General features: G+C 41.3%; 1 protein-coding gene across 2 annotated transcripts in view; it reads right to left on the reverse strand.

Annotated features, from left to right (window-relative positions):
* The window catches only part of LOC111962245 (transmembrane protein 117), a 78,908-nt gene that overhangs the window by 4,110 nt on the left and 59,870 nt on the right, over window positions 1-14,928 (reverse strand). Inside the window, exons 7-8 of one of the 2 annotated variants that reach the window (XM_023985187.3) lie at window positions 7,588-7,717; window positions 2,403-4,200 (exon numbers count right to left, since the gene is read on the reverse strand). In XM_023985187.3, coding sequence (XP_023840955.1) covers window positions 3,524-4,200; window positions 7,588-7,717 — 807 coding nt within the window. In that variant the 3' untranslated portion in view covers window positions 2,403-3,523. Of the gene's footprint in view, window positions 1-2,402; window positions 4,201-7,587; window positions 7,718-14,928 lie in introns of those variants that run through there. The other variant, XM_023985186.3, reaches the window with a different exon arrangement.

Here is a 14,928-nt window from a genome sequence, read left to right on the forward strand (position 1 = left end):
TTCATGATCTGAGAGTCTTTAGGTGACTTTTGGCAAACTCCAAGTGGGCCTTCATGTGCCTTTTACTGAGAGTGGCTTCCGTCTGGCACTTACCATAAATGCCTAATTGGGTGAGTGCTGCAGCAGCACTCACCAATTAGGCATTTATGGTAAGTGCCAAGCAACAAGCATGCCCTACACTCGCATTAACATCTGCAACCATGTGTATGTGACAAATAAAATTTGATTTGATTTGGTGGAGTGCTGCAGAGACGGTTGTCCTTCTGGAAGGTTCTCCATCTCCACAGAGGAACTCTAGAGCTCTTTGTCGAGATCAATGTGGAAGAACTTGACCTCAACCTTATCTAACACCTTTGGGATGAATTGGAACGCCGACTGCGAGCCAGGCCTAATCGCCAACATCGGTGCCCGACCCACTAATGCTCTGTGGCTGAATGGAAGCAAGTCCCCAAAAAATGTTCCAACATCTAGGAAAGCCTTCCCAGAAGACTGGAGGCTGTTATAGCAGCAAAGGGGACTAACTCCATATTAATGCCCATGATTTTGGAATGAAATATTCGACGAGCACTTTTGGTCATGTAGTGTATCTCACATGGATATTCTTTGTCAACCCCACAAGTATAATTAAGGCACGTCACATTAGCATGTAGCAAAATGTATTCATTTTATTGATAGCATTATTCAACGGACATTTATTGTAGCCAACATGTTAAAAGAGATATCCTTTGTTTATTAAAAAACACACAACCACAAGGATGCAAACTATCTGTCAGTTATGCCATACAATACCATGTATAACAGCAGGGGAACATTCAGTTTCACCCGAAGCACAATACATTACAAATATATCACTAGATTACTTAAAGTGAGATAACACACTCATTAGCCATTGCCCCATACATTTAGCAATTTGTTGCCTGTTGCACAGCCATATCTCCAAAATGAAATAAGTTGAGCTGTAATGAGGTCTTTGATCTGTAAAGTGTAGGGGGATCACTGAACCAAGGACACCACTTATGTTGACTACATTGACCTCTTCACAGAATTGGCCATCCTCACTCTCTCTGACACACACACACACACACACACACACACACACACACACACACACACACAACACACACACACACACACACACACACACACACACACACACACACACAAAGGCATTGTTAGAAAACACTTCAATAACAGGGCGTTGGTATACAGTAGTCACACACCTAACGTATGTGATATAACAACTTTCACAACTCATAAAATCTCCCACTATCTTTTGCTTGTCAGCTGTAAGTAAATAGGTCACATTCTCTATGTGTCCTTCTCAAACCAAACCATGACCCCAATACTGGCTTTGAACCAGGGTCGTAATTGTGGTACATACAGTATTCTGCTGGGGTATATGATATGGGTGCAGCAGTTAGATTTGGTGAACTTCTCTCCCCTTGTATAACAAAAGCACATTCACCAGGCCAAGGGCAAATGACCTTTCATTCATTTGCATTTGTTTGAGTATAATGACCAGATAGATAAGCGACCATGAGGTGACTTTTGTTTGTTATTTGAAAATAGATGATGCCTAGGAGCTATCTTACATCCATAAAATAAATAGCTCATCATGATATTATCATCATCAGAGGTTTAGAAATCCAGTCATTTCTATGACTACAAGAAAATAAACGCATGGAGATGGGATATGTGAGAATTATCAAGGATAACAAATGAATTGATAAATCAGTCATGAAGTCTGAAAGGGTAAACGTAGTCAAGTGAAACACTGAAAATGAACAAGACAGACACATACTATCAGACATCTTTTGTTTTGCTGCAGCTATAACTGTAAGCTATAATACTGTATTTTGGATGTGGGTCCTTTAGTGATGTGGGTTATCAAGGCACCTCTTCAGCTGTAAAACTGCAGTGTTACAATAAACTAGCCATGACAATTGGGTGTCATGCATCGCGAGACCTTGGGACTATAAGGTTTTATCTGAACTGTTGGTAAAAAAAACGAATTATTCACATAAGAGTTGCTCTTTAGGAGGTCCTTCACATGTAAAATATGTCAGATTTGTGAAAAAGTCCATTCACCATGGAAAGAATATCAAAGGTTTTAACACCTTTGAACTTGGTGCTGTAAGGTACTATCTGCAATCCAATCACACAAGACTGGGTTGTCAATCAAAAACTATTGTTTGTAAGGTGATATACTTTTTGAGTCATGAAAGAGGAAGACATCACAAAACAGTTTTGAAATCTGGGACTTAATAAGTATTTTTCATCTCAAAACCATACATTTTGCAGCTAGAACCTTATAGCCCAAAGTCCTCGATTATTGATATCATAGGTTCTGGTCCTCTTTTGCAATGACTTTGATTTTTTCCATCACTTTTACAGAAGAATGGCCATCACTTAAGCCCTTTATGGTACAAATAAATAAACACAGGTGCCTTAGACCATGTTTAAGGCCCATTGGAGAGGCATTGCTGTTTATATCTTGTTCTATATCAATACGAAAAACCTCCATGGAAGGAGTATTTCACCAACATTTCTAACGTACAGTAAAACATTTGATTGATAACTAGGAAGTAGTTTACTGACTTTGGGTGTCAGAGACCAGAAAAATATGTCCGTTTACTCATCCAGAGCAATGATGCTATTAGGATATATTGTATTTGTCATTTTAGTGAACTATCAGTTTATCAAATGTGTGATGAACATTAATTCATATATTTGATGATGTGATTAGAAAGAAGGAAGGGTATTCTCTTTATTTAATCCTTACATGATTGTACTTTTCTTTTGAAATTGAAATAATTGCAACATTCTGTGGCAGATAGAATCTTATGGCTGAAGCCAGATTGACATCTCAGAACCATAAGGTTCTATCTGCGTTTGCACCCCCCTAAAAAAAAAAAAAGATTTACAAATGTCTTAGGATTTTGATACTCTGTAATTTAGGTACCTTTAAGGTGAGGACCTTAATAGGTTATGAATGAAGAATTCACTACAAAACAGTTCTGAGATCTGGAATGTGAAAACTTTGATGCTCGATATCTCAGAACTATTCTTTGCGCCGATAGAGCCTTATAGTCCCGAGGTCACGATCAACTGTAGAAGTAGTTCTCCCACATAGGCACCAAAATGTGTCACGATAAGAAAATACACCTTGCTATTAGAAAAAAGTAAAATCAAGCGATAGCACCATGTTGACAATATGACTTTGCAGTGAGCGTTTGTCATTGTGTTGGTGTCACCTTAGAGATCCTAAAAACACGGGCTTACAAAAAGACTGGTCGCAAAACCAATAGTCCAGAAGAACCCAAGAGGCCAGTGTAGCTACATCCTCTGCTGTAGGAACACTCAATTAGTGTTGTGTTCAATATCCACCCAGACTGAAAAGATCTGGACTGAAATTGTCTTTCAGTTTGGTCTTAGTCTCTATTCTCTGGTCTCATGTCGTCCCTTCAGGCTATGTGTCTGTCAGCAGKAGACAGTAACAGTATTTCCCCTAAGGGCAGTAAGGTCAGGGCGGTGACAGTTTACTGACTTCAAAGGAAACCGCTGGTTCTCCCGTCTCCGCGCTGTCAATGACTATGCTGGGGTGCGTCTCCTGGGTCTCCGTGGAAACAGGCGAGATGGAGTTGGTGGAGGTGGCGGTGTGCGGAGCCAAGTGCCCGTCCACTGACAGCAGCATGGGGGTTCCGGAACGTTTGAGCGTCTCGCTCATAGAGATGTGCACCTCCTCTGGCGTGACGCCCATGTCCTTACTATACTCCGACGGAGACTTCCTCTTAATCCTCTCGTACGTCTTGTCCACCTGGCTCTCCGGGAAGGTCTCGCTGTCCTGGAAACGTCCCAGCAGCCAGATGAAGAAGCCAAAGAGAACAAAGGCAGCCAGGCTGGGGATGAAGGCCAGGCACTTGATGTCCAGGCTGGCGCCCACGTAGCGGCTGTGCAGGAACATGTCCCGATGGACATACGAGCGGTTGGTCAGCGGATCTACGTTGCTGGAGCGCCACTTGTAGGTGAGCGTGCTGCGGTTGAAGTCGCCCAGCGTATGGGGCTCCTCCACGGTGAAGATCTTCTCCCCTGGACCAACGTACTGGCCGTACTCATAGGGCTTGTAGAAGATCTGGTTCTTCCACATGTTCAAGTCCAGGATCAACACCAGGAAGATGATGCCGTAGTTGAACCACTTACCTGCAGGGAGAAAGAAACGGTGTGGCAGTTACAGTAACTTCTTTATGGCAAAATCCAGATGAATTGTATATTGTATTGTACCCAAGCTGACTTTGACATGTCCTTTCATTCACTGATTGCTGTACTGTTGGGACAAATTATAAAGCTTTTATGAATCTAATTCATTCAAGGTAATCAATTCACAAAACACAGAAAGACAGACAGTATGTGTGTTAAGGCATTTGCAGGTACTAGGTCCAACATTGACTCTTAATGAAATGAGGTCATTACAGTAATGGTAGCAATCTCTCCAGGTTTACTTATCTAAAGGCAGATGATTCCCTGGGTACATGTGACACCATTCCCTCCCTTTCCTGAGACGCAACACCGTTGATAAGCTTTTAGTCAAAGCAGTCACATAGTGTAAGACCATTAACATAATGCTAAATGAGTGTGCGATGCATTAGGGTTAACAACCTAGTGTAGATCAGGGAGCGTTTGAACAGTTTAACATTTAGCATGGGAACATTAGTTTCTCTCCACCTTGATGGTTGTCACTGGGAGCATGCTGTGGAACGTAATGAAACATGGGTGATGGTTTAAATGGAAGAGTGTACTCTCTGAGAATATGTTTGACTGTGTGATCACGTAACCGGTGTGAGTAAGACCTTTAAACAGGTTAACATTCACTAGGCCTCTGGGCTAGACGGATTACCAGGACACGTACTCAAAGCATGCGCTGACCAGCTGGCAAGTGTCTTCACTGACATTTTTAACCTCTCCCTGACTCAGTCTGTAATACCTACATGTTTCAGACCACCCTAGTCCCTGTGCCCAAGAACYCCAAGGTAACCTGTCTAAATGACTARCGCCCCGTAGCACTCACATCTGTAGCCATGAAATGCTTTGAAAGGCTGGTCATGGCTCACATCAACACCATCATACCAGACACTCTGGACCCACTCCAATTCACCCCAATAGATAAACAGTGTGGAGTGCAATAGAGATTGCACTCCACACACAGCCCTTTCCCATCTGGACAAGAGGAACAGCTATGTGAGAATGCTGTTCATTGACTATAGCTCAGCCTTCAACACAATTTTTTATGAGTGCTCCTGTACTCCCTGCTCACCCATGACTGAGTGGCAGCGCCTGACTCAAACCCCATCGTTAAGTTTGCCGACGACACAACGGTGGTAGGCCTGATCACTGACGATGATGAGACAGCCTATAGGAAGGAAGTCAGAGACTGCCAGGACAACAACCTCTCCCTCAACGTCAGCAACACAAAGGAGCTAATTGTGGACTACAGGATTGGCATGGGCACTCAGATCCTCAAAAAAGAAAACAGCTGCATCATTGAGAGCCTCTAGACTGGCTGCATCACCACTTGGTATGGCAGCGGCTCAACATCCGACCGCAAGGCGCTAMAGAGGGTAGTGCGGACGGCCCCGTACATCACTGGGGCCAAGCTCCCTGCCATCCAAGACCTCTATACCAAGKGGTGTCAGAGGAAGGCCCTAAATATTGTCAAAGCCTCCAGCCACCCAAGTCAGAGACTGTTCTCTCTGCTACCGCATGGCAACGCACCAAGTCTGGAACCAACAGCAGGACCCTGAACAGCTTCTAGCCCCAAGCCATGAGACTGCTAAATAGTTAAATAGTTCACCAAATAGACTATCTGCATTGACCCTTTTGCACTAAAGTTTTTTACTCATCACATACGCTTCTGCTACTGTTTACTACCTGTCACTTTATTCCTAGTTATATGTACATATCTACCTCAATTACAAACCCTGCACATGGACTCGGTACTGGTACCCCTTGTATATGGATTGTTACTCYTTGGATCTATTACACCTTTGGCAGCAATTACAGCCTCGAGTCTTATTGGGTATGACGCTACAAGCTTGGCACACCTGTATTTGGGGAGTTTCTCTCATTCTTCTCTGCAGATCCTCTGCACAGCTATTTTCAGGTCTCTCCAGATATGTTCGCACCAGTCTGATGTCCTGAGTGCTCTGGAGCAGGTTTTCAACAAGGATCTCTCTGTACTTTGCTCCGTACAGCTTTCCCTCGATCCTGACTAGTCTCCCAGTCCCTGCCGCTGAAAAACAGCCCCACAGCTTGATGCACTGGTTTCCTCCAGACGTGACGCTTGGCATTCAGGCCAAAGAGTTCAATCTTGGTTTCATCAAACCAGAGAATCTTGTTTCTCATGGTCTGAGAGTCCTTTAGGTGCCTTTTGGCAAACTCCAAGTGGGCTGTCATATGCCTTTTACTYAGAAGTAACTTCCGTCTGGCCAATTTACCATACATGCCTGATTGGTGGAGTGCTGCAGAGATGGTTGTCCCATCTCCACATAGAAACTCTGGAGCTCTCTCAAGAGTAACCATCGGGTTCTTGGTCACCTCCCTGAACAAGGCCCTTCTCCCCCGATTGCTTAGTTTGGCCGGGCGGAAAGATCTAGGAAGAGTCTTGGTGGTTCCAAACTTCTTCCATTTAAGAATGATGAAGGCCGCTGGTGTTCTTGGGGACCTTCAATGCTGCAGAAATGTTTTGGTACTCTTCCCCAGATCTGTGCCTCCACATAATCCTGTCTCGGAGCTCTGCGGACAATTCCTTCGACCTCATGGCTTGGTTTTTGCTCTGACATGCACTGTCAACTGTGGGACCTTATATAGACAGGTGTGTGCCTTTCCAAAATCATGTCCAATCAAWTGAATTTACCACAGGTGGACTCCAATCAAGTTGTAGAAACATCTCAAGGATGATCAATGGAAAGAGGATGCACCTGAGCTCAATGTCGAGTCTCATAGCAAAGGGTCTGAATACTTAATAAAGTATTTCTGTTTTTATTTTTAATACATTTGCAAAAATTTCTAAAAACCTGTTTTCGCTTTGTCATTATGGGGTAATCGCTGCCAAAGGTGCTCCTGAGTGGCGCAGCGGTCCAAGGCACTGCATCTCAGTCCTAGAGGCYTCACTACAGACCCTGGTTTGATCCCAGGCTGTATCACAACCGGCCATGATTGGGAGTCCTATAGGGCGGCGCACAATTGTCCCAGCGTCATCCGGGTTAGGGTTTGGCCGGGGTAGGCTGTCATTGTAAATAAGATTTGGTTCTTAACTGACTTGCCTAGTTAAATAAAGTTTAAATAAAAATAAATAAAAAACAAAGTACTGACTAAAGGGTCTGAATACTTATATAAATATACATTTATAAAAATATAAATTTTCCATACATTTTCCATTATTTTCACTTTGTCATTATGGGGTATTGTGTGTAGATTGATGAGAATTGTATTTTATTTAATACATATTAGAATAAGGCTGTAACGTAACAAAATGTGGAAAAAGTATAGTATGTTTTGTATGTAATACATGTTGCTTGGTAATGTCCGTACCTGTGATATGGATGTGGTACTCCTCTTTGAAGATGCTCTTGCAGACAGGAAGTTTGAACTTGAGCTGTGTGGTGGACATGCCAGGCAGGTTCATATCAAGGTCGCCCATGAACTGAGGGAACTCCCAGTCCTGAAAACACATCCCAACAGACTATATTTTATTTATGGTTTATTTGAATAGGGACAGGTACAAACACATGAACACATTGCATACTACAGGAAAAGGAGTACCGAACACGCCCCTATTCRCATCGATGGGGTTGTAGTGGAGCAGGTTGAGAGCTTCAAGTTCCTTGGTGTCCACATCACCAACTAACTAACATTGTCCAAGCACACCAAGACAGTCGTGAAGAGGGCAGGACAAAACCTATTCCCCCTCAGGAGACTGAAAAGATTTGGCAAGGGTCCTCAGATCCTCAAAAGGTTCTACAGCTGCACCATTGAGAGCATCCTGACTGGTTGCATCACTGCCTGGTATGGCAACTGCTCAGCCTCCGACCGCAAGGCACTACAGAGGGTAGTGCGTACGGACAGTAATCACTGGGGCCAAGCTTCCTCCATCCAGGACCTCTATACAGGCGGTGTCAGAGGAAGACCCTAAAATTGTCAACGACTCCAGCCAACCTAGTCATAGACAGTTCTCTCTGCCAAGCCATAAGACTCCTGAACATCTAATCAAATGGATACTTAGACTATTTGCACTGCCGCCCCACCCTCTTTTACTCGCTGCTACCTCTCTGTTATTATCTATGCATAGTAACTTTAATAATTCTACCTACTTGTACAGTTGAAAGTCAGAAGTTTACATACACCTTAGCCAACTACTTTTAAACTCCAGTTTTTCACAATTCCTGACATTTACTTCCTAGTAAAAAAATCCCTGTTTTAGGTCAGTTACTAGCACCATTTATTTTAAGAATGTGAAATGTCAGAATAACAGTAGAGAGAATTATTTATTTCAGCTTTTTTTCTTTCATATATTCCCAGTGGGTCAGAGGTTTACATGCACTCAATTAGTATTTGGTAGCATTGCCTTTAAATTGTTTAACTTGGGTCAATGTTTCAGGTAGCCTTCCACAGCTTCCACTATCAGTTGGGTGAATTTTGGCCCATTCCTCTGACAGAGCTGGTTGTAACTGAGTCAGGTTTGTAGGCCTCCTTGCTCGCACCATGCTTTTTCAGTTCTGCCAACAAATGTTCTATAGGAGTGAGGTCAGGGGCTTTGTGATGGCCACTCCAATACCTTGACTTTGTTGTCCTTAAGCCATTTTGCACAACTTTGGAAGTATGCTTCCATTTGGAAGACCGTTTGCAACCAAGCTTTAACTTCCTGACTGATGTCTTGAGATGTTGCTTCAATAAATCCACATAATTTTCCTGCCTCATGATGCCATCTATTTTGTGAAGTGCACCAGTATCTCCTGCAGCAAAGCACCCCAAAACATGATGCTGCCACCCCCGTGCTTCACGGTTGGGATGGTGTTCATTGGCTTGCAAGCACCCCCTTTTCCTCCAAACATAACGATGGCCATTATGGCCAAACAGTTCTATTTTTGATTCATCAGACCAGAAGACATTTCTCCAAAAAGTACGACTTTGTCCCATGTGCAGTTGCAAACCATAGTCTGGCTTTTTTTATGGCGGTTTTGGAGCAGTGGCTTCTTTCTTGCTGAGCGGCTTTTTCAGGTTATGTCGATATAGGACTCGTTTTACTGTGGATATAGATACTATTGTACCTGTTTCCTCCAGCATCTTCACAAGGTCCTTTGCTGTTTGTTCTGGGATTGATTTGCACTTTTCGCACCAAAGTATGTTCATCTCTAGGAGACAGAAGGCGTCTCATTCTTGAGCGGTATGACGGCTGCGTGGTCCCATGGTGTTTATACTTGCGTACTATTGTTTGTACAAATGAACATTGTACCTTCAGGCGTTTGGAAATTGCTCCCAAGGATGAACCAGACTTGTGGAGGTCTAACAATTTTTTTCCTGAGGTCTTGGCTGATTACTTTTGATTTTCCCATGATGTCAAGCAAAAAGGCACTGAGTTTGAAGGTAGGCCTAGAAATACATCCACAGGTACACCTCCAAATGACTCAAATTATGTCAATTAGCCTATCAGAAGCTTCTAAAGCCATGACATCATTTTCTGGAATTTTCCAAGCTGTTTAAAGGCACAGTCAACTTAGTGTATGTAAACTTCTGCCCCACTGGAATTGTGATACAGTGAATTATAAGTGAAATAATGTAAACAATTGTTGGAAAAATGACTTGTGTCATGCACAAAGTAGATGTCCTAACCGACTTCCCAAAACTTTGTTAAAATTGTGGAGTGGTTGAAAAACAAGTTTTAATGACTCCAACCTAAGTGTATGTAAACTTCCGACTTCAACTGTACATATTACCTCGACTAACCGGTGCCCCCACACATTGACTCTGTACCAGTACCCCCCTGTGTATAGCCTCGCTACTGTTATGTTACTGCTGCTTTTTAAGTACTTGTTCCTTTTATTTCTTATTCATATTTTTTAAACAGCATTGTTGGTTAGGGGCTTGTAAGTAAGCATTTCACTGTAAGGTTGTATTCGGCGCATGTGACTAATCACATTTGATTTGATACACAATCATCCAATGCTTTGCACCATACTGCYTCTAGCTCCCGCTCATTTTCAACAACCATCCCAGGAGTCCATCTGATCAGAAGTCTTTCGTAGTGACAGATTTTACTGAAGTAAACAACATGTAACATGTAAGACCAAGCATAAAATCAGAGACAACAATACATTATGTTCCAAAGTGAACAACAGGGATTTCTTTTTATGGTACTTGCTAGGGAATCAGGGGAGTTGTCTATTGATGGGTAAGGTACCACAGAGGTCAAAAGCCTAACTGAGAGCTGCAGTGCACAGTGTGTTTACAGGGCCCTGTACTGTGCCTTTATGCATTTGGGGTTCCTCATGTCAAAACACATCACAAACCACTCAATACAGACATCACAAACCACTCTGTGCCTCCTTAGTCCCTGATTGGGAAAAGTCAATACAGACTCTACCATGTAAGATCAATGAAATATGCCGAAGATAACGTCTGGGAAGAATATGTGTCAGAGAGACATGCTGTACGTCTTAGATAACCCAAAGATCTTTCTTTGTATGCATAACGGCCTTTCCCCCGATCATGACAGTATAGCCTACACTGAAAAACTAAATGGAGTTGTTTAAACTAAATATTCTTCATTAACTGGTTTACTCAACTTTTAGGTCAAAGTGTTATCTGAACTTAACATTTTTTGTTGGCCCAAAGTTCTGTCTACTTAAAATGATGTGTTTGCTCAAATTGTCTCATACGTTCATTCAATTATAAATTATTATTTGGGCATCTTACCAAAAAAAAGGCTGTGGAATTAGTTACACACATGCTTTTATCATACAACTTTTCAACTTACATATTTGACACACATGATTACATTGTGTATGTTCATATAGAAATTAATATTCAAGTTGTTCTCACCTGGGATTTGAACTCAAAACCTTGTGGTTCACAGCATTCCACTCTTCCTCCTACTCCACCACATATGTGTCCATAACTGACTTCACCAGTATTGCTACACTTTGCACTTCAAATAAAATCTCAGCACTGTTAAAAGTACACCCAAGAATAATTATTTTCTTTATCATAGTGATTAAGGAGTAACATAAAAAGAAGAAAAAAAATGCTTAAATAAGTCAATTGAATCAATGAATAGAGAATAGTCAGATTAACTGACAGGGTTGGGTAGGTTACTTTCTAAATGTAATCTGTTACAGTTACTAGTTACCTGTTCAAATTTGTAATCAGTAATGTAACTTTTGGATTACCCAAACTCAGTAACATTATCTGATTACATTCAGTTACTTTTAGATTACTTTCACCATTTGAGGCATTAAAAAAAAGACAGAAATGTATATTACCAAATGAATAATTTATCCTATTGCAGGATAAATCAATGTTAAAGTTTACATAGCTGGTCATATATGGATGTAAAATTGTACTTTATGGGTTGGTTATGTAGGCTTCTTCTAACCCATCACTTTCTACTACATATCATAATACAATTAAATTATATTTTTACATTAAAAACAAAGTCTATCAGAATTCCAGTCATTCCAATAAATGTTATACCCCTTGATCTTCAAGAATATTACTTTTTTTAACAGCATGAATTAGATTGAGCAATAAAAGCCCTACATTTATTCCATAGGCTGGGATTCGCACTATGTAGCTGTTGCAAGATCACATTTTTCAGTGGCTGTCCACTGGTTTCAAAAACAATGATTGATAGGCAGCTTAAACTTATTGAATTCAACCATTATTGGGTTCAAATACACGTTTAGATTTGTGAACAGCCATCCACAAAACAAATCCGTAAGGCGCAAATAGCTAAATGAGAGCAGCAGTGTGATTCACATCACTGCGCAATGTAGATATCAATAATAAGTGATATCCGTATCGCCGTAGACTACACCACTGCTGTCATCCTTACTTCCAAGCGTTTATTCAAATTGGATAATCTTTGGATGCCGACAGCAGTCGCACCATTGGAAGACATAGCTTGGACTGTAGCCTACAAAAGCCTATTCCTGCTCTTTTCCCGCGATCCATCAAACACATTTCGTGTGTCATCATAGTGGTCTCTGACTTGTGGTCAGACTCGCTCAGGTGGAACAAACTTACATTTGTGCCTTTTTTCAATGCTGATTTGAATGTCATTGAGAAAACAGAAAAGTGTCAAAGAATTGTTTTCGCAAACATCCTTTCTGAATTTAAAAGTAATACTCAAAGTAATCTAGTTTTTCAAAAGTATCTGTAATCTGATTACAATATTTTTGCTGGTAACGTAACGATTACAGTTACCCTTTTTTGTAATCCCTTACATGTAACGGATTACTCCTCAAACCTGTTAACTGATAATTGCACAGACATGGTGGTGTAGCAGGAAGATTGGAATGCCATGAATCAAGAGGTAGTGAGTTCAAATCCAAGGTGAGGACAAGTTGAATAATAATGACTGTATAAATGAACATGCACAATGTTACAATGTTTTCAATATTTGACATACATGGTATGTTAAAAGCACTGTTTGTGTGTGTTTAACCAGTTCCACAGCCTTTTTAGTTAAGATGCACAAATAATAATTTCCAGTTGAATGAACATATGAGACAACTTAAGCAAACACATCATTTTAATTTGACTGAATTTTTGAAAAAGTTTTCTCAAGTTGTAGCTAAGTTTTGGCAACACATTATTTGTTTGTTCAGGTAACACTTGGACCGAAAAGTTGAGTAAACAAAAAAAGGGCTGTGGAAGCAGTTAACTTACTTAATAATATTTTGTTGAAACAACTAGATTTGTGGGTGTTCTTTTTTAGTGATAGTTATTTAACTAAACAGCAGCCATTTTCAATACTTACAAATGGAATACCATTTCATATGTGAGGATATGAATATAGATATTCCCCCCTAGATATTAATTAGGCCTTCCACTTACTGATGTATACTTTGTTTCCTGATACAGTCCCACTAATAAGGATGACATTTAAGCAATGTGCCCCCTCACATGAAATAATAAGTCTCTAGGTGAGCATGTGAGAACAGTGAGCATGCACGCAACACACACACACAGACGCGCACGCACACACCACACACTCACTCGCACAAGTCTTTAAGTCTGCAAAGTTACACACACACACACCTGGGAAAAAAAATGAATATACTAGACTATCAAATACCCAAATAAAATAAAAGCCTCACAAATCTCCATCAGCTGGGAGGTAAATCCAGCCCAGTCCGTTAATTGTGTCTGTTAATTTCTCATGGAGGTGAGAGATTAACTACCAGCCACAACACGCCCACATGAAGGTGAATGAAGCCATTTGGAATGATGTGGGTCGGAATGGCGGAAGGAGGAGTAGAGAGGTTTTTATTGACTATGCCACAATAGAGTGCAATGACAGCAGGCCTCAGGTCCATGTGAGCGCTAACGGTTATTTATTTAAACCATAAATAACCCTATTAAACGTGCGTGCTGTACACAGCGCAGAAAATMAGAGGGGCTAGCTATCATAAACAAAGGCATCTGAATGAGAGTGAAATACAGCCCAGCGGTGAAAAACAGTAGTGATGTGAATGGTAAGTAGTTGGGTACTGGCTGAGGCTAGAGAGTRAAATGAGGAAGTCACATTATGGAGACTGCAGTAGTCATATGGGATGATGTCTGAAGCAGGAGATGGGAGCTCCAACTGACAGCTGGCGGAAAAAAACTGGCCATTACGCATTAGCCTGTTTCTGCGAACAGAGGGGACACCAGTGAAAAGCAATGAAGCCTATTCAAAAGACAAAAAATTATACAACGAATAAAACTTGAAACAACGAGAAAAACAGCCATGTTAATCAGAAATAAGTAATTCAACAGTTGACTATGTAATACGTTATTTAAATATATCAACTGAATGACTGAGGTGAGCAATAACWGGATATAGCGATTTAGTAAGTTATTGTATGCTACAGATAAATCATTGTTTACTAATCATCATAGCCCTGTAAAAACAAGAATTGTGCCATAACCACAGGTATCGACTCTGAAGAGTAAGGGAGACGGAGGTATTTTTGTATTTTTAATTTAACCTTTATTTAACTAGGCAAGTCAGTTAWGAACAAATTCTTATTTACAATGACGGCCTACCCCGGCCAAACCCGACGATGCTGAGCCAATTGTGCGCCGCCCAATGGGACTCCCCATCACGGCCAGACGTGACACAGCCTGGATTTATTACACAATAATGTGTACAGTCATCCATGAGAAGCTACTAATTATTTATTACATAAAACATATGGAAACAGACAATTAAGGGCTACTAGATATTAGACTATGTAATCCTTTAAGCAATAAGAAAGCGGATAAAATATGTCTATTAAACATAAGTAGAAGCCTGACTYAATTAGGCTTGAGTTCCAAACCACCCAGTCTGTATTTGGCTTGAGGCTACTGTGTTGAAAGCCTTCTCTCCTTGAAACACCGCTATGCATTTTCTACCCAGACAAATACATTTGCATATTCATGAGTATGCCACTGACAAACACTTTACTGATGTATAGGCTCCTGTGGGATGGAGGGATGGAGGACATTGAGTGGAAAAAAGGAAAGAAAACATGAAATGTTATAAGTCATCATTAAAAAAGGCCTGGGTTCACAGAAGAGGAGAGCACGGGTAAGTCCTTAGCTGAAGCCTGGCCAGACGGAGGGATGGCTGGATAGAGGGATGGCTGGATAGGGGGATGGCTGGATAGGGGGTGGCTGGATAGGGGG

The sequence above is a fragment of the Salvelinus sp. IW2-2015 genome, linkage group LG4q.1:29 (assembly GCF_002910315.2).
Source record: "Salvelinus sp. IW2-2015 linkage group LG4q.1:29, ASM291031v2, whole genome shotgun sequence".
Taxonomy (NCBI): domain Eukaryota; kingdom Metazoa; phylum Chordata; class Actinopteri; order Salmoniformes; family Salmonidae; genus Salvelinus; species Salvelinus sp. IW2-2015.